The following is a 25,889-nucleotide window of genomic DNA, read 5'->3' as shown; positions in this document are numbered from 1 at the left end:
TCCATCCGCTCCGCCATTGCCCGCTGGCGGACTGGGCGCCCGCGGTGCGGCGGCTCGGCCCGAAGCGATCCGCGCCATCGCGGGGCGGCGGGCGTGAGGGGAGCGGCGCTGCGGGGTCCCTGCTGCCGGCCTGCGGGGAGGCCAAATCTCGGCCGGCGACTAGCGGCGCGCCGCCTTGCCTTATCGGCAGCCCCGCGCCCCCCCCGGCCGCCCGGGCGGCGGAGGGGCAGGAGGGAGGGCGGCTCCGCCGCGCGGCCCGTATTGTGTTCCCCGAGGCGCCCTCGGTGCCCGCTAACCTGCTCAGACCGGTTGGGAAGCGCTGCGGCCTGCGGAGAGCGAAGGCGGCGAAGGCTGCCTTTTCGGAAGTTCCTTATCCCCGAAGTTTTATTTGTAGCTTTCGCAGCACGGGCGACGTTTTTCGTTATTTCTCGGGCAGAATTTTCGCCTCGTCTGGTAATAACCGGCCGCGGGTTTGGCAGTACTTGAAGACCCGGTGTAGTCGGGATTGCTAAGGTTTGCGATAGTTCTAGCGGTCCGGCCTTCTGTGAGATACCGCAGGGTTTCGTGAAGAGCGGGTAGAAAAGAAAAAGCCTCTTTTAGAAAAAAGTGTCTGGTGTTGGAAGGGCAGGATTATTATATTTTTTCAACTTATGAAGAAAATACAGGAAGCTTTGCTGTTGAAGGATGAGCACAAATGTCCTTCAAGACATTAAAAAATAAAATCTCTGTGAGCAGCACTGTTTCTAGCAGCAGCCTTCTATTTACTTATTTGAGGTAATTTTAATAGGCATTGTCTAAATCGCTCAAAATCGTTTAGAAGACCTGGAATAAATGAGGGCTGACTTTTTTTTTTTCACCTCACAACATCTGCCTTTTGTTTAGATTGCAGCAAAAATTGGAGGAGATGCTGGCACATCAATGAATTCAAACGACTACGGTTATGGAGGACAAAAAAGACCTCTTGAGGATGGAGGTATGCACTCGTTACTGCTGCATTTATTTTTGTTGAGTATGGCCACGGGGCCAGAAAGATAGCAGGTGCTTTTTTTGTTTCCGGGTTGGTTTTTTTTCCATAGCACAGCATTAAAACATTTTGTTCCCTTTATAGATCATGACATGCTTTTTCATTTTCAGTTTAATGGGGAAATATGTTTTAAACCATTGTGCTCTAACCCGAAGTGAACGTAAGCCTGTTTTCAAGTATTTTAAATGTGGTTTCAATGCCATAAAAAGAAAAACGTATGCTGGGGAGGGGGGCAGATAAATTCATGGTTGAGAAACGCTTACACAGGTATGTCATTTAAGTCTTTTGTTGTTGTGTAGGACTGATTACAGTTTGTAAATTACAGTTAGAGTAGGAAGTGCTCACTCCTTAAATTTGTTTCGTATACTTTATTACTGCACAGTTTCAAATAAAAGAATGAATGCATTTCATTGTAAAAGCATAGGACTTTAAAAAAAGACAGGAAAGTAAATTTTCTACCTTGTAGACACTTTTGTTTAGTCTAATATTTTAAGTCTATAGCATGTGTGAACCCTGATAAGATCATACTTAAATCTTCTAACTTGTTGCAGCTTTTTGGATTTGCCTTATACTGCAGTAAAGTTTTCTTCTGAAATGTGTGTGTGTCGTCTTCTGTCTCTTACTAAGCAGCCAGTTTGAACTTAACAGGGTTTGATATGTTCAATATACACAAAAAATCCTGGCTAAATTGTGGAAAGAAATTTCTGAACTTGTTGAAATGTTCTCACAGGTCTCACAAAAAAGCAATGCCTTTTTTTCCTTTAAGAGGATTGAAACTCAGTCTACAGAATGTAACTAAGGCTTTATATCAGGAGTTCTTGTGTCCTGTAATAAAGTTTTTTTTTTCTATTAACGGTGAGGTTTTTAATATACAAAAATGAGCTAATGATGCTTCAGATGATATATGTAATGTATTCTTTTTATTTTATGTGTAGATGGCTCTTGGACAAGTCCGAGCAGTACAACACACTGGGAGGGAATGCCCTCTCCTTTTAAAGGCAGGAATTTTTATTTATTACCTGTGTTTAGTATGTAAACATGACATAAACTAGTGGATCTTTCTGGATTGACACAAATATTTCTTGGAATATGTGTCTGAGTTTTTGCTGCACATAAATTATGGTGGTTCATATAACCTTTATTTTGGGGTGGGAAGGAAGCATCTGAAGTCTATCTTTTCAGATACAGGTTAATTATGCCTTTTACTCCTTTACTGTACAGAAAGGATTTGGATGGTAGTCATGTAGTTGCTTTGAATCTGCTTTTTTTTTGAAGTTTTATGCTATGAAATGCTTGATATTTGGATAGGAATTTCATATCGACATTTAGATTGAGATTGCATTGCCATGTGATACTGTTGTATTTTCAGATGTTTGATCTAGATTTGTGGTCATTGTCAGAAATTTTTTTTCTTTAAATCATTGTTGATTTTTGTATGGATTTGATTTTTTTTTCTTCTTTTTTTTTACTATAGAAGCATCATTAGCTTGAGCAACCAACAGAGCTAAACTTTGTTCCTTGTCTTGGTTAAGTTTCAGTGACTGGGTATCTATGAGCAATCTACAGTGTGTTCTGAAAACTGCCTTTTGTTAAACTACTGAATAGATATATGGAAAAACCTAACATCTTTTCAGCTATACTAACCAAGTGCTGAGTGTTCGTGAGATTCTTTCTTTTATTCAGATGATCAACTCCCTGAAATTGGAGGAAAAAAAAAAGAAAGAAAAGGAAAAAAAAAGGAAAGGGGGACTAAAATACACTGGAAAGTTACAATTCACACTAAAAGGTGTAAACACTTCTTGAATTTCTTGGCAAAAAAAATTTAAAAAATCTTAATTTTGCAGATCAACCAGATGCTAAGAAAGTTGCTCCTCAGAATGACTGTAAGTAACTTTTATTTTGTTGCCAAAAAAAACTAAACAAGTGTAACATTGCCAGAACAAGAAATTGAAAGTGTTCTGGTAGGTGATGCTTGAATCAATAAGATCAAAAGAATGGCTGGGGGTTTATGTCTTATTTTCTTGAAGCAGTGTGAGTCTGCTTTATAACACTGACAGTGATGTTAGCTACAGTTCAGAATCTTTTTACCTGTTTAAACCTCTTGATAACACTTCTTGAAAAGTCAACTTGGACACAAGTTGTTACAATGAAGTTTTATTATCAAAGGAGAAGCTTAGTTGTAAGTTGTACTACTTGTTTGAATTTAATTTTAACTATTTGTTTATAGCTTTTGGAAATCAGCTACCACCGATGCATCAACAGCAAAGGTAGGAGTCACACTACATCTTTTGTAGAGTTTCCTTTTTACTGAAAGAACGCAGTTTCAAGACATTTTTCTGAAAGAGTGGTATCAATGCATAAAGCAATTACTCTGTATTTGTGTGATCTGTTGAAATTTAGGTTCAGCAAGTCCCAAACCAAACACTTAAAATGCATCTACATTGCTGTCTCTCTCTTTCTCTTCGCAGCCTAGGCTGTGCATCAGGCTTAGGAAAACGCGTTACTTGTTTTTACTACTTGAGCATAGGTAGCATAACCAGAGGTTGGAAGCAGACTTGAAGGGGGGGGGTGATGCTGTCTTGTAAACAAAAAGGAAAGCTAATGGATTTAAAAAAATAATAGCTGCTCTGTTAGTTACATTTGCTACAACTTGGTTTTCTCCACTCATATCTTCCCTAAACAACCACATCCATCTATTATTCCTATGCTTTGGCTTGTTTTGGTAGATGAGATGCTTAGATTTGTGTATTTTCAGCATACTTCAGTGGATATACAGATGAAACTTAAAATGCTACACGGGCCTTTTCTGTACCCCACATCCATTAATAGTAAAGAGGATAAAGGAAAACCCAGATCAATTCATATTATTACACTTGAACTCTTTGTAATTAGTTACTTTTTATGTTGTCATTTTACTTAGTACTGTGCTTACATAATGACTTTCAAAGTAAATGGGAAGCAAGTAAGTCAGGGTGATAGTGGGAGCACTAGCTTTCTTTAGTTTAATGGGAGGATATATATAAATTTAATGCTAGTTTGGTCTCTGAATGGTTGTTGTCTTCTGTTTGATTTAACAATCTCTAGGTCTGTGATGACAGAGGAGTACAAAGTTCCAGATGGGATGGTTGGATTTAGTAAGTAGTATGGATGTGATGATGTAGTATAGTGAGGGATGTTAGCAGATACTGTTAATACAAACAATCTTTCTATATATTCTTTCTCCAAGTAATTGGCAGAGGTGGAGAGCAGATCTCACGCATACAGCAAGAGTCTGGCTGTAAAATACAGATTGCACCAGGTAACTATTTGTGAGTTTTTTCTTTGTTTATTTTGCTGGGGGGTTTTGGTAGAAAGTTCAGAAGGCTGTGATCATTGCTTCTAATTGCCTGAACCTTCATTTAAGGTACATTTTAATGTTTTGTGATAATTGCGATTAACATAGTCCAAAGAAATGCAAAGTGTTGTGATACACTGGTTATTCTACTTCAGTGAAGTTCTAGTCATTTGCGTATTATGTTTAATTTCATAAGCTCTTTCTGACTTAACACTACTGCTAAATTGCTTTTATTTTATGACCATAGATAGTGGAGGCCTGCCCGAAAGATCATGTATGCTAACTGGAACACCAGAGTCTGTTCAGTAAGTAAAACAAATTCTGTGTGTTCATATTTAACTGTGCAATACACTTCATTTTTTAGATCTAAATATAATATCTAGATAGTATGTTTATAATTGATGTCTATGTAGTACCTGTCAGGAAAGTTAATGTTTGCCTTCCTGGGAAGGGAAGACGATGATAGCAATGAAAATGTTTTTGGGGTTTTTTTTTTGGTTGGTTGTTGGGTTTTTTTTTTACTGGCACAGAGGTTATGTAACTGCATGAAGACCAACTTATCCTGGCTTTGCTAGGAAAGATCTTAAGTGTAGTAGTATATTTGGTATTACCTCATTTGTTAGCTGCTCCCACTTTATGTTTGCAGGTAAGGCCTGCAGCTACATGTTTTCATTCAGGAAAGCAGCATGGCATTCTCCTTTTATGTTGCAGCCAAGCAGGCTGCTGTTCATGAAGTTGTTCCTTTATGGGAATTTTCTTTCTAATTATAGTTTATTCTGCTCACATATTAGAGGGAAGAGTTTTTAACTGATGTTACTACTGTAGTCATGATTTTACTCTGATGGTAACTGACTTACGTATGTGGTGAATAGATACTTGCTTTTGTCCACCATTCTGGTAATGGTTACAAGTACGAATGTCCTTACTTTGCATGCTGAATCAAGCAGCAGCTGTCATGGTACTTGGTATTAAAGCTAGGATTATTTTACAGTTTGGGGGTTTTTGCCTTTTATAAAACTTAACATAAAATAGATCTGCCTTAAGATTGGCTGTTAGTAGATTAAAGAAGAATTATTGTCAAATGAGAGGTTACCCAAATTACTACTGAAATTAAGCAAAGCTAAAAAAGCTTTCTGTCTGGTGATTTTTTTTTTTTAATGCACTAAAAAAGGTAAACTGTAACAATTTCAAATCTTCTAATTAACACAGATTATTTTTTTTTTTTATATTTTAATGGACAAGGTTTCCATCTTCTGTTTTGAGTTAAGGGTTGATCAATGTAACTATACTCGGATGATGGTCATGTTTGAGGAGGTGACTCAGTTTCTTGTGTTTGGTCAGGAACCACCTTTTGTATTCTGACATTGGGGTGGTTTTAGGTCTACCACATTATCTTGTAATTAGTTTCTTAAGTTACTGTTACAGATTTACTGAGTTTGCCTAGTATTTCTTAGTGATGGTAATTATATTTCATCTGCAGAAACTTTTCAAATAAAAAAAAAAAATCCAAGCAGAATAGGTATGGGCAAGTGATACTTGTAGGAATAAGTGTATTTATGAATGTATATATTCCTTCACAGATCAGCAAAAAGATTACTTGATCAGATAGTTGAAAAGGGAAGACCTGCACCTGGCTTTCATCATGGTGATGGACCTGGAAATGCAGTCCAAGAAATTATGATTCCAGCAAGTAAAGCAGGATTAGTTATTGGAAAAGGTGGAGAGACAATTAAACAATTACAGGTATATATGTATCTTCTTTTAAACATGATGATATTGAATCTGGATTTGAGTGGGTATTGACCTCGCTTTTGTCATATAGGAGCGGGCAGGTGTCAAAATGGTCATGATTCAAGATGGTCCACAGAACACTGGTGCAGACAAGCCCCTTAGGATAACTGGAGACCCTTATAAAGTTCAAGTAAGGAGTCCTTCAGAATTCAGTGCATTTTTAAATACATTCTGATGTTGCAGTACCTAAATGAACTTTCATTCTTCTTTCAGCAAGCCAAGGAAATGGTGCTGGAGTTAATTCGTGATCAAGGTGGCTTTAGAGAGGTGCGCAACGAATATGGGTCAAGAATAGGAGGAAATGAAGGGATAGACGTAAGCATGGTTGAAAAACTTGTTCACTGTATTTTGAGATGTTAACATTAAAATGTTAAGCTGGGTGATACCACTGAAAGCTCTTAACTAAATTCCAGAAGTGGTTGTGGCACGTAAGTATTACTTGATCATTGCTGAAATTATGACTTTAAATGGTGTGCAGCATTCACTTTACATTACCAGCAGTTCTGAACAGTTTCAGCTAGCTGCAGTTTTTTAGCAAATAAGCAAATAAGCTTGATGGCTAAGTATGTGAAGTCATTATAGAAATTGGATTTGGCCGTTACAGAAGGAAATTTAAGTCCACCTATTATGGAAGTCATGAGCTTGTAACTTTATCAGAGGTGAGGCTGAAAGTTTCATGTGCTAGAATCTGCATTTTAGGCCCATTAGAACTTTTGTTTCTTGATTGTGAGATGCATAATATCCCCTGGAATTGCTGCCAATATGAGAACTTGTACTGCATAGGATCTTTGGTTTTGATACTTTCATCCAGTATTTGCTAAGCTTGTGGCTTGATACTAAAAAATTCACACTTGAGAAAGCCTGAAGTGGTATAGGGCTGGCCCTAGTTTACCATTCTAATATGTGATCCTTTAATTGTGTGAATTTGGTAGGAATATCTGCATCACAGACATCTTGAATTTTTTTTTTCTCTTTAAGGTTCCAATACCACGATTTGCTGTAGGTATTGTAATTGGAAGAAATGGAGAGATGATAAAAAAGATACAGAATGATGCTGGTGTTAGGATCCAGTTTAAGCCAGGTTGGTAGTATGTCCATAAGCTTCCGTGAATTGAGTGTAAATTTACTGGATTACATATACTGGAATAGTTCATTTTTATTCCAGATGATGGAACAACTCCAGATAGAATAGCCCAAATCACAGGGCCTCCTGACAGATGTCAGCATGCTGCAGAAATTATTACAGATCTCCTTCGAAGTGTTCAGGTTGGGTACTATGTTGTTTACCATTTAAAATCTCCTGCCAGACTTTTGCAAAGACTTAAAATTTTAAAAAAGAGTGTGTAACTAAAGAAAATAATTTAATGGTGCCATTTGAATCTACTTCAAAGTTCAGTCTGGAATATGAATGTTTGCTTCTACAGTTACAGTTTTGCAAGTGTCAGGATGATAATGATAATACTGATTCAAAGTCATGGTAGTTCTTGATCTGGCTGGTTTTAGAGCTGCTTCTTCTGTTGTTTTGTATTAATAGCTGATACGCTGTTACTTTTGATTGTAATCGGTGTTTAAAAGATGGTTTAAATGCTTATTGTGAGATGAGCTCCACTGCTGCATTTACAGAAGGCAGACAGAAATTAGATACTTGTTCATGTGAAACTTTCTGCTTTCTTCTATATCCTTTCCTACTTCATCTTTCATATGCAGAGCTGTACAGAACATCTTTTAAAATGTAGTTTAGGTCTTCTGTAAAAGATACTGTTTTAACTATCAAAACTACCTGAGTAGTAAATCAGGTTTTTTTCTTAACAAATGATGTGATTTAGCCAGTTGGCATTAATGATTGGTTTGCGGTAATTTTTATAAAGCATGCTAATTTGTTGCGTTTTCTTTTTAGGCTGGTAACCCTGGTGGACCAGGACCTGGTGGTCGAGGAAGGGGTAGAGGCCAAGGCAACTGGAACATGGGGCCTCCTGGTGGATTACAGGAATTCAATTTTATTGTTCCCACTGGCAAAACTGGATTAATCATTGGCAAAGGCAATTTATCTTACATATATGTGTATCTGTATGTGGTTAAAAAAACTCTCAGCTTTCCTGTCTGTATAAATAGCCATACTAGAGAGAAGTTTCAAGAGAAGCCTTTGCAAATAGTTTAATGTATGGTAGAGCAACTTAATACTGCTAAATCATAGCACTCCTAATATTCTTTTCATATTTTCCTCACCAAAACACATACTTCAGTAGTTAAAAGTCAAGAACCAATCAATTTATCTAACCTTTTTTTTTTTAAGGTAGTAAGTACTGAGTTACACTGGTAGTGTTTGGTAGATTCTTAAATTATGTATCTTATAATTAACTTGCATTTGATACTGCTTGATGAGCCTAGTGTAACTGCGTCTGTAACTCCTAAAACTAGTTTTCACATATTCCAATGAAGATCTTTTACAGTGGAATCCTGGAGTTTCTTGGTGTACATTTATTAAAATAATTACTTCTCAAAGAATTTTGTTTTAAAAATAATTTACTGTATGCTTCTAAATGAAACACTTGAGTTATCTTAATCTTTTATTTGCAATATGTTTTCCAGACACAAGAAATAGGCTGACGTAGTTCAGTTCTTGAGCTGGAAGATTGATTGATTTTTTTTTTTTATTTTTTTTTTTAAATGCCTGATGGCCCCTGTTTTGACAACTTTGTGCCTACTAATGATAAATGTAACTTCTCAGTATCCTAAAGAGGAGGAATTAGTTTAGGGAATTTAACTTCCTGGTTTTAGTGCACTGCAAAAAATGTGGACTTTACGATGTGGTCAGCTTTTGGGGGTTTTTTGTCATCTGTGCATGCCTACTGCTTTATAGGGAGTTCAGGCTTTAAGGTTGTATTTACTGATAACCATTGGTATTGGTTGTTACTTATGTCTAATCTTACATCTTTACGTGAATGGAAAAATCAGACAATGTAGGAATTCTTTGCTGTTCTGAGTAACAATATTGTGGTCTTTTGCAATCAAAGCTCTATAGTACACAGAAGAGGCTTTTTTTTAATTGTTGTTAGAATGTACTTGTATGGCTCAGAAGAATAGGTGTCTTTTTCTCTTCTCTATCTTCAGCTTCCATGCAGTAGACTTCCTCTGATGTGAATCTTAGTATTTTCACTTTAATGCATGTCATAAAAGCTGTATGTTGCATTGTAGGTGGTGAAACTATTAAAAGCATAAGCCAGCAGTCTGGTGCTAGAATAGAACTTCAAAGAAATCCTCCACCTAATGCGGATCCAAACATGAAGATGTTTACTATCCGTGGAACACCCCAGCAAATAGATTATGCACGACAACTTATAGAGGAAAAGATTGGCGTGAGTGTATAGCTATGTTTTGGTTTACTATTATAACTAAACAGAATAGGAAGCAAGTCTCCTTTGTGGAGACTTCCCTTCCATTTCACTTCCAAATTCCTTAATCAGATAATAAATCAATAATAATGGTAATCTGGGTTTAAAGTAATATAAATGTAACTTGATGCACCAAAAGTAGCAAAAACTTGAAATGGAAGAAACAGTTACTTTCTTCAATATAATATAGTGTATTTTAATGATGTGTTCCCAAAGATGCGCACTTTGTGCCTAATGAAAAATTCAACGACTTCAAAGATATCCTTGATACTCTTAAGCTACTAAACAGTCAGTCTCAGTATGTTTAGGTAGAGTTTTAATCCAAGTTTACGCTCTTTAATTTCACTGCACTTCTGTTCGCGTGTGTATGCATGTAATCAAATTTGCTACCTGTTTTTTGTACCTGATCTTGCAAATATTTAATTAGCAAGATTAGCCAGATTTAGATATATCAGTTTATTTTAAAACACTGATAGTCTCGTTTAAGTTTGCGGGGGTGTTTTAATGCAACTTGCAGAAAAATCCGTGTTTATTTGTAAAATTCTTTTATTCCCTCAAGAAAGAACCAAAATAAATGCTTCTTTTTGGTTCCTATTACTGCCATGGCTGCTTTTAACTCTCTTCTTCAACTAGCCATAAGCCTAATTAATCTTCAAAAAGACTGTTTTCTCCAGGGAAATGTCTCTATTTAAAACCAATCAAACCTTTTAGATTATATTCTTAAAGTGTTCAGATTTATCTTCTAAACTGCTGAAAAATGGAGAACTTCAAGGTTTATTTCATCTGTGTGTTACTCTTATTACAGGGTCCAGTAAATCCATTGGGTCCACCTGTTCCCCATGGACCCCATGGTGTTGTTCCTGGCCCACATGGACCTCCTGGGCCACCCGGTCCTGGTGCTCCCATGGGACCGTATAACCCAGCTCCTTATAATCCAGGGCCTCCTGGCCCTGCACCTCAGTAAGTACTGCTTCAGCTAGCTTCGTTTTTTGTAGGGTGATGCTGGGACTGGCTTTCACTGTATGTGTGTGACTTCATCTTTTATAGTGGTCCTCCAGCTCCATATGCTCCACAAGGATGGGGAAATGCTTATCCGCACTGGCAGCCACCAAATCCGCCAGATCCAGGTAAGAAATGTCACAGCTCTACTGTAGTGTGAGTATACTTGGAGTGCATCTATTTTGTCCTTACAAGTATGTACATTTCATAATTTATTTGTGTTACACTGGTATATCTGAAAAAGCTCCTATTCTTCAGGCCTTTCTTTACTGATTGTCCATTTACGTATGTTTTACACTTCCTACATGTTGCTTGTGAGATGTTGAAATGCAGTTGTTACAGTTGGAATATGCTTCTTTACTAAACATTATTGACATTGCATCCCAATTTATGATACTTTTTGCAAGACTTCGTTAACTGATTTTGTGCAAATCAGTTCATTTTTCTTACAATGGATGTTTTTACATGGAATTCTTTACTGAGGATGTGTTTTCTTTTGTTAATAGTCAATGACTTTTATTTTAAACAATGCTCTTTACAATCTCACTGATCCTGACTTTGCACAGTTTATGCTAAATTATATATTTCTAGCTTTTGTTGAACTATATGAAGATATGCCTTCTCAGAGTCTGATACAAATGTATTTTGCTCAGTCCTTTTTTGAGGGATAAAACTTCTGTTGAACTGCTGTTGATACACAATCCTAACTGGTTTTACTGTATTTTGAGCTTTTGCTTATAATAGTTTTGTATTTGCTTCTGAAACACATCTTTGTAGAATCTGTTTCTTCTGTTTATCTCTGTCAAGACCGGGAATTTTTACTTAATTACAACTTCCCAAAGTTTTAGTATCCTGCTTTTCTTTAAGTTACATCCTTTGGTTGGACTAGAGCATATGGGGAAACGGAACTGCAGTCACAGAGGCATGGTAAGGCTAGATGCTTGAGTCACTTGTACCTCATTTGTTTGAGGTAGAGCTTCTTCAGAACTTCAGCCAAAAGATCTCAATTTTATTTTTGTTATAAATGGAATAAATATTTTCTGATAGCCACTGGTCCTGCCACAAGTTCCGTTAGTGAAAAAGGGGAGGGCTTTGGAGGATATTACAATTTACAGAGAGTTCTGTTCGTGTTCAAGTCTTTTATATATCCTTTCTTGGCAAAGAACCATCTCTCGTTTCAGTTCCCAGACTTTTATAAAAAGTAGCTCTGCATGCATTCAGTTTAGATTTAAAAATGCATATTGTCATTATTTAAAAGTAGAGCGATTGAAAGTGACTTGACTTGAAGTCTCAACATACCAAAAGTGTCATTTAATCCAAAACCACTGCCAAAAGTTACAGCCTTTTTCATACCGCCTTTTCTTTTTTTATAAAGTAATTTATCTACATAAAGATTGGTAAGAAAAATGACAAATACTCACCTTGATGTCATCTTGATGATGATTTTATAACCATTTTTTGGATAAATACTCCTTAAAAGTCTAATTAAGCTTTCCTATGTGTGGTTGAAGTTGCTGTTTCTTTTGACTAGCGTTTATTTGGATGAGGTTTGTACAGTTTTCCACTTAGTTGCTCATTTCATTGTAACAAATGGGTTATTTTAGTATTTTTTTCAGAGGTGCTTTCTCCAGAACCATGCTTACCTCTTGTCACGTGAAAGTGGAGCTAGTTACTACACTCAGATTTCTTTGGAAATTTAATGAATACCACTCTGTGTTCTTCTGTTCTAGAGAAATAGCTACTAAGGGGAATGAGGGGGGGGACCGAGCAATGGCTTATTTGATATTGCAGGTAACCTTAGAATATAGTACATGTTAGTTTAAATCCACTATTGTTGATGGAAGCAGTGTAATTTAAAAAGGAAACAGTGTGTTAACATTGTTTTCTGTATGCTGATACTACTGTGTGCATTTTAAGTGGTTACATCTGACTTTAACGCTAAATGAAATACTGCAAGAAATCTGTTGTGTTGTGGATTTCTTCTCCCTGAATCGCTTTTTCAGAGGATTTCTTCTTTCTCTTCCATTAGTCACTGCTTTACCTATTTTCTCTTTGCGGGATGGTGGGGGGGAAATGTACTTCCATTCCCATGTATAGTTATTCTAAAGGATCGGTTGTGTCTATGTCCTTACGTGAAGTTCTCGTCTCAGTTGGCCGCATTTATTTGCAGGTACTTTTATTCTTTAAGGAAGCAAGTTATGTTAAAGGATGCTGGTTGTGTTACAGAACATTATGTTCTCTAATAGTAGATTTGCAGTTTTTGTGGATTGCCAATCTGGTAATGTAATAAATCTCTGTGATTCAGCAAGAATAAGCCATACCTACAGGCTATATGTGAAAAACAGAGAAGTAAGGTTCTAGGAAGCAGCACTGTTGGCCTACTTAAATGTAGTTAAAAATAAGGGAAGCATGGAGATAGCTGTAGAAAATGCAGATGTTGCTATTATATGTTATACTAAAAAGAGCTGTAAGTAGACAGTGGTGATTTATAGCCATGTATGGGGATTTAGGTTCTTAAAATACTGTGTTTCTGTATCTTACTGTTACCTTAAAGTTTAACTGACAAGCATTGCAAATACCTAGTAAGATTTGTATTCTTCTGTTTCAGAAATATGTATTTGGCATTCCTCCTCTGCCTGTGCCAGTGTCATTAGTGTGAGGTTATAAGAGAAATAAAACCACTGAAATTGTTTGGTGCTAGAATGATTCATTGTTGCTACCATTTAGTAACATGACTGTTTAAATAAACTTGGAAATCTGTTTCTGTTTATCATATTTAAAAATTTTAAAATGACATTGTAGTAGTAAGGGTTCTAGAATGATTTTTCTCTCATCAGTCCTATGAAAGTATACTGTGTGCAATACACTTGTCTGAAACCTGGTTGGAAGTTGAAAGAAAAGATAATTACACAATGTACATGGTTATTTGGTTTAGACAGATTTTTCCTGAGTGCTTAGGACAGAGTTGATTGGGGACAGCATTCTGTTCATACTACTTTTATAAATGTTTATGTTTTGTTTTCATAGGTAAGCCAGGAACAGATCCCAATTCAGCAGCGTGGGCAGCTTATTATGCTCACTACTATCAGCAGCAAGCACAGCCACCACCTGCAGCCCCTCCTGGTGGACCAGCTACAACCCAAACTAATGGACAAGGTAGCTGTTTAGTAAAACTGATAAATTTCTTATTGCTGGGGGTGTCGATGCCCAATTATTTTTTTATTGTTGTCTTCATATATTTGGTTATTTTATTGTAGGGTAGCTGGTTTTCTTGGAAAACTCTTGCTTACAGCATTCAACATTTGCTTTTCTTAATTTCAGCAGTAGTAAGGGTAACATATTTATCTTGTAATATACTCCAAAGAGAATTGTGCTGCAATTTGGGCAGACTGAATTATGTCTACATAGTGCAGTCAGCCTTAAGTAAAAAGGGAATGAGCCAAACTGTTGATTGTCGTTTGCTTAAACAGTTGCATCACTTCCAGTGGTTTTAGGACAACTACAGTTGCAGTATTTAGTTGTATTAGTATAATTGTTGTGCCTGGATGAGGCTTACTGCTTAAATTTTGGGTAGTGTTTTGTACTCCAAGTAGTGTGTAACTCCTGAATCTTGAAAACATGCTGAATACTTTAAACAATTCTTTCTTTGTGGTGTCTTTTACTAATTTTTTAGTTTATATTTGTAGTAGCATGTACCACATAGGTTTATAGTGTCAGATTTCAGTGATGTTATTTGGGATTGTTACTGAAAAATTTAGCTGATTATTTGTAAATTGTTCTGTGTATGAAACAAAACCCAGTAGTTTTATTTTGCCTATTTTTAATGTGATGCAGGAGATCAGCCAAATCCAGCACCAGCAGGGCAGGTTGACTATACCAAGGCCTGGGAAGAGTACTACAAAAAAATGGGTATGTGTGCATGTTTTCTTCTGTTGTTGCATATTAGAATTGTTTTCAGAGACTTGCGTATCTCTTTTGATGAGATGGGGTTTACCCAAAAATAACAGTGCACACTCCATGTGTCTCCTGAACCATGTACTGCTAGAGGCCCTGAACCTTGCAGAAAAACAAACTTAAAAATTTGTGTTGTGTTAACTAGTATGAGTACAAGTAAATGCTTTGATTAGCTTTGTGAAAATACTTCATACCTAATGAGATGTCTGTATTTGATCATTGGGAAACAACATATTTTAAATATTTCAATTGAGAATTTTTTTAAGTATCTTTTTAAAGTATATTTCATACGTTTCTGAGTTCAACTTTGATCTACTTTATGAAGCTGTTATTTCTCTTGTTTGGTAGTTGTTTCCTAATGCTCTTAAGATTACAGATTTTTCTTTCTTGTAACTTGCTTTCTGTTTTCCAAGTTATTAAGCCATCATGACTAGCTTTCATGTATATTACGCCCTTTTTTAAATAGTATTTGCTTTGCAACACTTCAGAGCTATGTTTAAACTGCAGGTTATATGTTGTTGCTAGCTTTTAAAAAATATTTTGATTGAGCTGACTTTTGAAACTGAAATGTATTTGCTTGTTAAGTTGATGATTTCATCACTTACTGAATAAGGAAAAAATATATTGTCTTGATGCGTTGGCAGAAGGTGCTGTTATCTCTTAAACTGTGGCAATGTCTTGCAGCTCTATTTTGTCCACAGTGTCCTCCCATGGATATTGCAATTGATGTAGATTTGTATACTGAGGACTAGCAGGCTTATGAATGCCAGTGTTTTCCCTGGTATCTCTGTTTGACCAGACATATAGCAGCATCTAGTTTGTATTGTTTGTTTGTTTGGGTGGGAGGGTTTTGTTTTTTCCCTCCTACAACTGCACCCCATTTTCTCATGGAATATCAAAAAGCATTTGGAGTTAAGATTAATAGGATGCTTAATTCCTCTTACAAACAACCTTCTACCAGGTTGATCTCAAATAATTTGCCAAGACATAACTACCTTTATTCTTCTTTATGTTGGCACAGCATAAGTGATGAAATGAAACAGAAAATGTATAATGATTATTTACTTCAAGAATTGAATATCAGACTAAGAAAATTGCAACAGAACTCCCAAACGTGATTTTTAAGATGTGATGGGCCTTTCATTTTTCCTCTTCTTTTCATTTAACTACTTTTTTTTTTTTTCAAATTACTGTCTCTGTTAGTTCACCTCACATTTTTCGATGCAAAGTTGTGGGGTTTTTTCCCACTGCCTTTTTAAGAATAATGTAATTTGTTGGCAGGGGTTCTGCCATCTTTCTAATTTGCTGTCTCTGGAAAGCAAAGTCTGGGTTGCACTAGTCTTACATTTGTTCTAATTAAATAATGGCTAGTTATAAGGTGTTGGGATAGAGTTTCTGGAAGTCCAAAGAGGAGTGTGAACCCAAAAAAGATAGACATTGGGACATGTAAAGAATTGCTCTTAAAATGCAAAATTAAAAAATCCTAAGACAACAATCAAATAAGAGGAAAAACAGAAGGGCAGTTCTGATCTTCATTTCTTTTTCTACTTCAAATTGAGTTCTTTGCCTGAAGGAGAACTCTTGACATCTGGACCTGTATAACTTGACTGTGTAAATCGTGAGAACTTTTTTGCTTCTTCAGCATGTTGAAAATCTTGATATGGAAGATACCATTTCTCTTGAGGTCCACTTAGAGAAGAGGAAGAACTGACCAAGTGAGATTAAAGGGCAGAGAATTCACCTAGAGTTGATTCAGTGCTAAATGGAGGTGTTTTTCCCTACCTCCTTAACAGCAATGTTAAGAAGTAGTACAAGATCTGATGAACAGGAAGGCTGTCCATCAGCAGGTTCGTGTGGTCTCCTGGCTCTCAAACACAGCTACTACTGTTTGTGCTTCCTGCAGTACTGTAATGCTTCTGTCCCCATTAACTTGTGCAAAAGGGGGAAGGTAGTAATTACAGGTCACTCACTCTTCAACCCTTCTTTCAGATTTTTCACAGCACAGATAATTACACAAACACCTGTTTTGGAGAACTGAACTGAACTTGGGACATGCTGAGCCCAAGCAGTTCTGGTTTTGCTGATGAAAACTACTTTGATAATCCATGTGGCAACCTTATGGGGGTGACAGTACTGCGCTGAACAAGTTGCATGTGATACTGCAATTGGTGCTCTGGATTTCCTCATCTAAAGCACTCCTGAATATTTCCGTCAAAACCACTGTTTTCCAAAGTGGCATCCTACTGGTGCGATATGACTCGGCTAATCACAGAGAACGCTTTCCTATTTTTTTCAGTGTATAGAACGGTGACTTGAAAATAACCTGTTTTCCAGCTCACAAATACAGTGGCAAAGTCCATCTCCTTTTTCGGACTCTTGTTTTGCTCAGGGAATAATTGCCTTGAGTAGCAAATACAATTAAAAATAGGACTGAAAAGCTAGGAAAAATACACATGCGCACTGGTAAGTTACTGTATGTGGACCTTATAGGTGACCCAGACCATCTATTTGCTGGGTAACCTACTTCATAAATTCAGAAAATGTGTTTTGAATTTCCCTTTAGTATTACCAAGTAACAAGACATTAGTTCAGCTTTTGAAGACATAATATTTTTATTTTTCCCTGCAAGAGCTGAAATAAAGATTTGCATAACTAGGCCCTAAAAATCTCCCAGCGATAACAGTTCCCTCTAAACATGAAGTCATGTTTTAGTAAATGACCTGTATGTCACCATAGGAGTTTGTAAATTTATCATTTAAAGTCATTCTAATATCTTGTGGCCTTGACTTATAGTTGAGGGATTCCATAGTAAAGAGTTGGAACTGTTCCGTAATGATTCCTGAGCATAGTAGCAGGAAAAAGGACAAAGAACAGTTTTCTCTTACTAGAATCACACTTGGTGATTTGAGTAGTGAAAGAACTGTAGAATCATCTGGCATTTTCTTTCTTAGCCTTCCTTAATGGGGAGGTATTCTGCGTTTCTTGTATTTCCTTTGTATGTAGTTTATCAATATTTTTTGTTAGTTTTCCGGTTGATTCTGGATATTAATGAGCATGTACTGTTTCAGCGCAGTTCTGTACACCCAAAGGAAGTTTTGACTAAACTGCTGAGTTCCATGTGTAGGTTCAGAATTACTTGCAGTACTTAGTAGGGGAATGATGCAGCTAAAATACTTCGAATTTTTACTAACCTATTTCAGGACAGAAGCCCAGTTTGACATCTTTTAGTAGATGTTAAACTTCCTATATTTGATTTATTATTTGAATTTCAACACTGCCTTGGGATAGCTGGCTGAATGTCAGAAGATTCTTGGGTCATAATGCACAAAAAATGCCTTAGCTTTGATATTCAGCTGTGCTGACAGCTATGACATAGCTAAATAATTTGTAAGTAGAATTGATATCTCATAAATTAATAGTGAACTTGCAAAAAATGTATCCTGGGATAATTTGTAACCATATTAAAGATCATTTTGCTTAAAATAATTGATCAGAAGTGTAAATTGTAAGTTTTGGTAAATTATAAATTGTAAGATGTGATTTCAGCTCCTAAGAAATGAAGAAATTTAAGTAAGATTTTCTAGGAAAACAATTGCTTTACTGTATAACCCAAAAAGTGATGAAAAGGGTTTTTTTAATGTATCTGCAGTGTAAGTGGAAAAACTATGTAAGTTGTATAGAGGGTTGGAAAATGGAAGGTTGTATTTTGAAGACGTTCAGAATAGTGCTTTGCCAAATGTTCAGATTCTCTGCTCACGCTTAATGTTTTTGAGAGGATTTGGGGAATACACATATATGTAAGAGAAGTGTGGATAGCTAGTATTCTTCATGTGAATTTTCTGTGTAAAAGTATTTTAAAAAAACAAACAAACAAACCCAACTTTCTATCTGATACCCTAGAAAACAGTTCAGTAGAATCTTTGATACTCATGTTCCCCAGAAGGTTGCTCGGTGGTCTTGTATCCAAATAAAAGGTGAGGTGGTTTCAGGTAGGATTGAAAACTTTCAGCCCTTGTCTTGTAGAAGCTGCCCCTTTTCTTGATAGCCGAACAGAAGATTCGTTGTACATGGAATTGTATAGGGTGCAGGCTTGCAGTTTGCTTGGATTTATTTAATGTAGTGTGATTGAATGTGGTGGTTTGGGTTTGGTTGGGTTTTTGTTGTGGGTTTTTTTGTTTTTAATCCTAGAAAAAACTGGGGGAAATGGTGGTGACTGTAAAACTTTGATTTGAAAAAATAACCCTTTAAGAATGTAGATCACAAAAATGTTGTGTTTTGGAAATTAAAGAAACTTAAAATGAAGCACTCCATACAAAACCCTTCTGTCTGGATGCATGCAAGAGTGAGGACAAATGATTGGATAGAGGATAGTGAGTGTTCTGGTTATGGTCAAGTATGCTCTGCAGTGGTAACTGCAAAAGCACCTTTCAGATAAAAATTGTGAAGGCGATAGTGGTAATGACTGTGTTTGATGTTTCTGAAATAAGAGGAAAAGGATGTAAAGATGTCTGCAGCAAACCTTCCTTGTAAGAAGAGCATTACTTAGGTCCTAAAAAGTTGGCTGTAACTTTTTATTTTTGATACACTAAAGAGTCCTTGTGTGTTAGTCTACTACCTTTACAGAATTTTTAAGCTACAAGTTGATTTTGTTGGAAGTATCAGTAGTTCTCAGCTGTAAGTCTGGGAGAGTGTGCGTGTGTGTACACTTATGTGTGTACATGCTGTTATTTCTAGAGTATCAGACCTTAAGCAAAGGTTTAAAGGAGAAGTTTCAGGGCTATATTCTGTGGTGGAGTAAATGTTTACAAAAATTAATGCTCTTCTTGAGAAATTTAATCTACAGTAACCTAGCAGTTGCATTAGGGAGGCCAAAATTGGGGGAGTGAATGAATTGGCATCTGGTGAACTAATTAACGCAGTCTGTACAATAAGATAATGTCCATCTGGGTGGATTACAAAAGATATAATCTTGCCTGTTGACCTGTATTTTAATTTAAATGCTACTGGTTGTTCAGGTCAGTTTAGGTCAGCAGGCTTTAAAGACTTTTGCTCTGAAATGTGATCCAGGAGGTAGAAAAAACTCTCCTTACGGTTCCTCAGTTTTGCTTTACATGGGAATCATTACATTAAAATAATAGGATGAGTAGTTAGGTAAAAAAAAAAGAAGCCACAAGATTATTCAAAAGCCTTGCAGGAATATTGCAAGAAGCTAGGTGATACTTGTTAGGCAGTGAGATTTTGAAATCTTCTCATTTCTGTTGCAGCAACAAAGCTATATAATTTTAATTACTTGTAGGTCAAGCAGTTCCTGCCCCTGCTGGGGCTCCGCCAGGTGGTCAGCCAGATTACAGTGCAGCATGGGCTGAGTACTACAGGCAACAGGCAGCATATTACGCCCAGACAAGTCCACAGGGAATGCCACAACATCCTCCAGCACCACAGGTATAAAGTTTAAGTGTTTTTTAACTGGCTACTGTTTCAGTGGTTGTAGATATTTTTTGCATGTCTCCTGCTTTGTTACCTTTGGAGTATGCATCTTTTTTTCTAGCGAAATAACTATCAGAATAATTAATAGATTACTTTGTTTACCTGATAACTTGAGCTCTGTATCTATCCATATGTTTGGTGATTATGTTTTTTTTTAAAAAAAGAAAAACTTTCTCCTCCCAGGGTTTTGAAAACCATGCAAGAAGCCACCACCATTTACATTAACCAATTTTTCTTTCTTAAAGGCTTCACTCCTGAGTTAGCTCGATTTAAAGGATTTTCTTTAACTTTTTGTGTATCTCTTATGTATCTCTTCTGCACAGGGCCAATAATAAGAAGTGGACAATACAGTATTTGCTTCATTGTGTGGGGGAAAAAACCTTTGTTAAATGTATGGATGCAGACGCCTTGATGAAGATCTTAATTTTGTTTGGTTAAAAAATAGTGTTTTTGAAAATGTACAAAATATCTATCACTACTGATAGGAGGTAATATTTCTGTGTAGAAATGAAAAATGGTTTGTTTTTAGTATTAGTGTAGATGTACACATTCCAGCAAATGTATTTGCAATTATGTGGTCAATGCTTTGTGATATAAATGTACTTTTTCAATGTATACTTTATCACTTTTAAAATGCCTGTTTTGTGCTTTACAATAAATAATATGAAACCTCCTGTGTCGGTAAGTTGGATATGTGGGTATATAAAGAATTATAGGATTGATTTGCAACGATGAATGAAGGTACCTGTACACAAATGAGCTATTTTTTTCCCCCCCATGAAACCTTGTTGAGTTTAAAAACTTGTTGTTAGCATGTTTTTCCCCTCTTGCAGAATAGTTGTAGATGGAGGATCTCTTTCATTCATTGTATTTTGCTGCCTAGCATCAGTAATCTTGATACCTTAATTTTCTTTCTATTTGATTAAAACTGCATGTGTTTAAGAAGGTGATCTTTTGGCATACTTCCATTGCATTAACAGTGAAATTTCCTTTTATACATGACCACTGTTTCAGACCTGTGCAGCTGCTATAACAGATAACTTTTGTTCTTAATTGAATACTTCAAAACTGTTCCTGCATAACTATTTTACAGATTTTTTCAGACTAGTTAAAAAAACTTACTTTAAGTGTAATGCTTAAGCCTTCAGTTTAAAGTAGTCCACTTCAAAATTCAGTGTAGAAAAGTCAATGTGGTATGCATAGTAGTTACAAAAAATTGCATCTGTCCTTAAAACGCTGTTTTGTTTGAGTGGTGGGGAGTGGTTGAGAACTTCCTGCAGAGCAGATAACTTCTGTTTTTGTAAATACTCAAGTATTTGAATCAATTGATTATTTTTTTATATATACTTGAAACTTCTTATTGCTCTAATGCTCATACTAAAAATCTGATTATCTTGAAATCCTATGTTTGCTCTTTGCATATTTATTGGCTCTTTGCATATATTAGACTACATGCAATACAGTCTGTCTTGCCATTGTCTGTTGAAGTGCAGGTTTGATCCAGCCAGTATAGAACTAGCTCTATAGGGGTGAGGAGGACTGTGCTGTGTATCATCCTTGATTGTTCCTTCAAGGAGCATTGCACTGTAAGTACATCAGAATGACAAATTGATGAACTGCAACAGTATCTTTTTGTCAATGTTCCACATAATGAAAATGCCATACTTGTGTGACTATTATGTTGGAATACAGTGCTGGTATCTTAGGAAATCATAATTGCTTCTTAATTCAGAAACATAGGTTTGCGTATATATATATACATACACATAATATGAGCTTTGTGGGTAAGTATTCCTGAAACGTTTAGCAATAGCTAAAGAAAATCATGTTTCTGTTTATCTAAGTAATAGTTGTTGGTTTTTTTTTTTTCATTAGTACTCCTGAGACAGCTGTATTATTCAGTGTTTTAAAGTATGCATATCGTAATATTGAAGTCTTTGGAACCACTTGTTAGACAGAAGTTGTATTTGTCTTCAGATAGTTTGCAGATATGTAGTGATGTAGGTATGTTTTAAATAATTCTATGACTGTTACTTGCTTTATCTTTTGGAACACCATATTGTTGCTTTGAGAATAAATTTTTTTAGGGTGGCTGCACAGAGAATTAGAAGTTAAGGCTTGAAAATTGAAGTAGTTTATTCAGGTAATTAGCAATGTATGTATTGTGCTGTAGAAATAGAAGGAATTATTTTTATCCCTTCTAAAATTAGGAATTATTTTGGTAGCTTAAAAAAGGCTAGGACGGTATTTGCTATCTTTAGTGTAGGGTATGAAGTTTAATAGTTCAGATATTTTGCATGGTATTTTATAGATAACCTTATAGAATGGTGCATTTACTATGTACTAAACTGAGCAAAATTAAATTCACTGGATTCTTTATCATTCACAAAATGGAGGCTGTTGATTTTGATTCATTTAAGGTATAAAATCTTTATTAATTGCAAACAGTGCAATTATTTATACTTCACAGTGCCTTCCCTGACCTTCCACCTTAGGTTCTGCTGCAAAAAAGCAACAGGTAAGCACAACCTAAGGAAGTATATAAACTAATATATTTCAGTACATTAATGTTGTCCCTGTGAGATCTTTGTGGTTGTGTATTGAAAAGCAATCTGCTGCTTCCCCAAATGCATTGTTACTCACGGTTCCATTTCAGTGGAAAGTCTTTTAAGTTTTTAAACAACTGTTTATATTTCTAGGTAAATATGTTTTTTTTATTTTTTTATTTTTTTATTTTTTATTATTTTTTAGAAAAGATGAGTAGATTGCAGTAATTAAACTTGATCAGAATACGTAATTTTTGTTATTTTTCCTCAAATAGCTAATTGTTGCAAATAAAGAATCAAAACCTTTAAAATATGCAGGAATTACTTTGGTTAGAAACGTCAACAGCCTTCACAAATGTTTTTTATAATAGGGCACTATTCCCACTCAAACCCGTAAGACTTAAATATAAAGAATATGACTTCTTGTTGTTATCACTGAACTTGATAACTTGTCTTACAGTTATAGTGTGTTAGTGGAATTTTTAGATAACTTAGTTTGCTTATTCATACTTGACATGTTAGGAAAACAGATTCTGGAGTTTCAGAGATTAGTATGTTTTAACTGAAAAAGCATGTGCACCAATTAAATGTTAACAGTACAGCGAATAATATTTTTTCTATATAGCAGTCAGCGTATCCTGTTTCTTGATACTTTAACTGAATTGCTGTATATTTTGATAGTTTAAAATGTTTGTATGTCTTATAGATGGTCTGGTACAGGTTTTTGTTTCTGGTTTTTGTTGTGTTTTGTTTTTTGTTTTTGGTTTTGGTTTTTTTTTTTTTAGCTTAAAGCAGCATCTACTTGGTTTTTTGTTGATTATTCTGTTTCTGAAATGTGCTGCTCCTCTTTCAAAAGTCCTGCTTATCTGTACATCAAAGAAAAATATTCAAAAAATACTGCCTTCATTTTCACACACAGTGCTGAAGATGCTGCAAGCACCAAATCATAGCTCATAGAATCAGGTCCTGAGATAGTTACTACCAGTAAAGAGGAATCCTTTGAGTGTATGCCATTGGTGAGCCGATGAGCATGGACCATAGAAGGGCTCCATGTAGAAGGTAAAATTGGCAAAAACATAACAGATTTGAAATGTATCCCATACATAATGGTGTAGGGTATAATTTTTGTTTTGATCACTTTTCATTCTTTAAAGTATTATTTGTTTGACCATAAATGTTCCATAATCTGTTAAGTTTTTTAAACTGTGATTTTAATAATATAAACCATCTATTTTAACTTCTATTCTTCTAAACAGCCAAGCTTAGCTATATTGAATTTTTGAACTAAATTAATAGTTGTGCTTCAGTTTCTCAAGCCACTTAATATTTCATGTAGTTTAATATGTAACTTAATTTTTGACGTGAGAAAAGGTTAGGTGTGTACCATTTGGATTTTGATACTGTGAATTTAGTGTTGGGGTGAGTCATTTGTTCACTTCCTTTTACATGATACTTTTTTCTTCAACTCTTGTTCCTAAAATATCTTGCACAGTCTTTCAATTGTAAATTCAGCCAGTGGAAGGAGATAGAGAAGAAAAAGCCAGTTTATTGGAATGTTGCTAGTGTGTGGAAGATGAGGTGTTCTTGTGTGTAGCATTTGAGGTGTATTGACTTCCAGCTTTCTCACTGCTGGGCTTACAGGCATGCTATTTTTGTGCTAAGCATAGTGTTTATTTTTCAACTCTGTCTCAAAACTCAGTAGTTCTTAGGAGAACAGAAAATAGATTATTGGAGGTATCCTGATCCAAAAAGATAACTGGACTTCCTTAGAAATGTAATGAACTTGTCCAAAAGGTGTGTTAAAATGTTTCCTGCTTCCCCCTGCCCCGCCCCTGCCTTAAGAGTCCCTCAAATTAAATAGAATGTGAAGAGCACAAAAAGTTTAAAAAGAAAGCATAATATTCAAAGTAGGAAAAGCATTTTCATATCACTTTCTGCAGCCTATACTTTAATAGGACATGAAATAAAATGTCAGGTGGATAATCTTCAGTCTAGCATGATCGTAAGTCATCTCTTTAAGTTGTCTAGGCAGACAGGATCATTATTCACTTGCACAGCCTATCTTGAAATATTTAATCTTTTTAGTAGTGGTATTTTATTGGATGATGGAAACTGTTTCTCCCCTGTTCTCTTCCAAAGTAATTTTTAAGTTTTCCATTGCATGTTAAAAGCTTTTTATTTTGCTTTTTTTCTGGAAGTGGGGGGTGGAAGGGAGGACTGGGCTTTTCAGAAAGCATACAGTTGACAGGATTCCCTCTTCCCTAGTAATAGCTTATAAAACTCTTATGTATGCACAAATATTTCTCTTGCGTGCATGTGAAATGCCTTTTCGTCCTGAGAAAAGTGTTCTCTGCAGAAACTACCCGTGTGTAAAAAGAAGATTGGCTTTAAAAGGCAACTGTGATGGGAACAGTGTCTTAGGGAGATGCAGCTTGGACTTGAGGTAAATTGAATGCTTTACAAAAATGTGGTTTTGAGCTTGCATTGACATTGTATGTAATATGGGTACACGTTAACTGTATAATGGTTTTTGTATGGTTTTTCTCAATAAATGTAAACTGATGGATAATAGCAATGTTTTGTCTCTTTTTTATGCTCCTATCCCTGCCTTCGTTAGTTTGCAATAACAGCTTCAGAGGAAAGATATTGCAGCAACTGGTACTTCTGTGAATGAACATCACCCACATGAAATGAAGTAAAATACATTTGTATGGCTATTAGGATAAATATTCATTCAAAACATGCAGTTTATTACCATTTTTTCAAGATGTTTCTGAATTTGTAAATATTTTATTGAGGCAAAAGAGTGACTTCCAATAGGTAACTGTACAAAGAGCAGTCAACAGATTCAACCACAGGAAAATTACTTTTTGAAATGGCTGCATAAATCTAATTTGCTGCAGCTTACCTTGTCTTTATGCTAAGCCTTATACACATGTTCTTTAATTTAAAGTGTGACTATTGTTTCTAAAATTACTCCTACAGAAGCTTAAGCTGAACAATTCAGATGGTGTTAGCACAGTGAGATTAGTGTTGATATCAAGAGGTCTTAGAGAAAAATAGTACAGTAGCCTTAAGAAGACAATGTTAAATGCAGCAATAAATTTATTGCATCAAGAGAGAACGAAGATTGCGAAGTTAGGCACTTTCTGAAATTATTTTTCTCAAAGCTTGCTTCCTGCCAACTTAGTTATGATAGGCTCATATTTTGTCACCAACTGTTCCTGTATCATTTAAGCAATGAAAAAGAAGTTTTAGAAGCCAGTGTTGGTACTAGAAAGACTACTACAAGCCTTACTGAGATTGTTTTAACTTTTGGATTATCAGCTGCATAGGTGATAAGAGCATAACAGTTTAAATGC

The 25,889-nt window shown here is 35.8% G+C and overlaps 1 protein-coding gene across 3 annotated transcripts in view; it reads left to right on the top strand.

Moving 5' to 3' along the window:
- FUBP1 (far upstream element (FUSE) binding protein 1) overlaps positions 1-25,092 on the top strand; it is a 25,616-nt gene extending 524 nt beyond the window's left edge. Inside the window, exons 2-22 of one of the 3 annotated variants that reach the window (XR_775327.1) lie at positions 883-973; positions 2,869-2,907; positions 3,252-3,291; positions 4,109-4,158; positions 4,251-4,322; positions 4,606-4,663; positions 5,939-6,101; positions 6,181-6,279; positions 6,363-6,464; positions 7,128-7,230; positions 7,315-7,415; positions 8,047-8,188; positions 9,345-9,505; positions 10,347-10,501; positions 10,589-10,668; positions 13,568-13,696; positions 14,375-14,449; positions 19,791-19,936; positions 21,475-21,567; positions 21,857-22,499; positions 23,447-25,092. Coding sequence is in view for 2 of the 3 variants with exons in the window: in XM_010582549.1 (XP_010580851.1) it covers positions 883-973; positions 2,869-2,907; positions 3,252-3,291; positions 4,109-4,158; positions 4,251-4,322; positions 4,606-4,663; positions 5,939-6,101; positions 6,181-6,279; positions 6,363-6,464; positions 7,128-7,230; positions 7,315-7,415; positions 8,047-8,188; positions 9,345-9,505; positions 10,347-10,501; positions 10,589-10,668; positions 13,568-13,696; positions 14,375-14,449; positions 19,791-19,936; positions 20,305-20,313 (1,815 nt within the window). In the remaining variant the exon portion in view is untranslated. Of the gene's footprint in view, positions 1-882; positions 974-2,868; positions 2,908-3,251; positions 3,292-4,108; positions 4,159-4,250; positions 4,323-4,605; positions 4,664-5,938; positions 6,102-6,180; positions 6,280-6,362; positions 6,465-7,127; positions 7,231-7,314; positions 7,416-8,046; positions 8,189-9,344; positions 9,506-10,346; positions 10,502-10,588; positions 10,669-13,567; positions 13,697-14,374; positions 14,450-19,790; positions 19,937-20,304; positions 20,664-21,474; positions 21,568-21,856; positions 22,500-23,446 lie in introns of those variants that run through there. The other 2 variants (XM_010582549.1, XM_010582551.1) reach the window with 2 other exon arrangements.
- The last annotated feature ends 797 nt before the right edge of the window (positions 25,093-25,889 follow it).

This window comes from Haliaeetus leucocephalus, unplaced genomic scaffold (genome assembly GCF_000737465.1).
Source record: "Haliaeetus leucocephalus isolate CR32 unplaced genomic scaffold, Haliaeetus_leucocephalus-4.0 Scaffold848, whole genome shotgun sequence".
NCBI lineage: Eukaryota > Metazoa > Chordata > Aves > Accipitriformes > Accipitridae > Haliaeetus > Haliaeetus leucocephalus.
The sequence above is the reverse complement of the archived record's forward strand: the minus strand, read 5'-3'. Positions and strand labels throughout refer to the sequence as shown.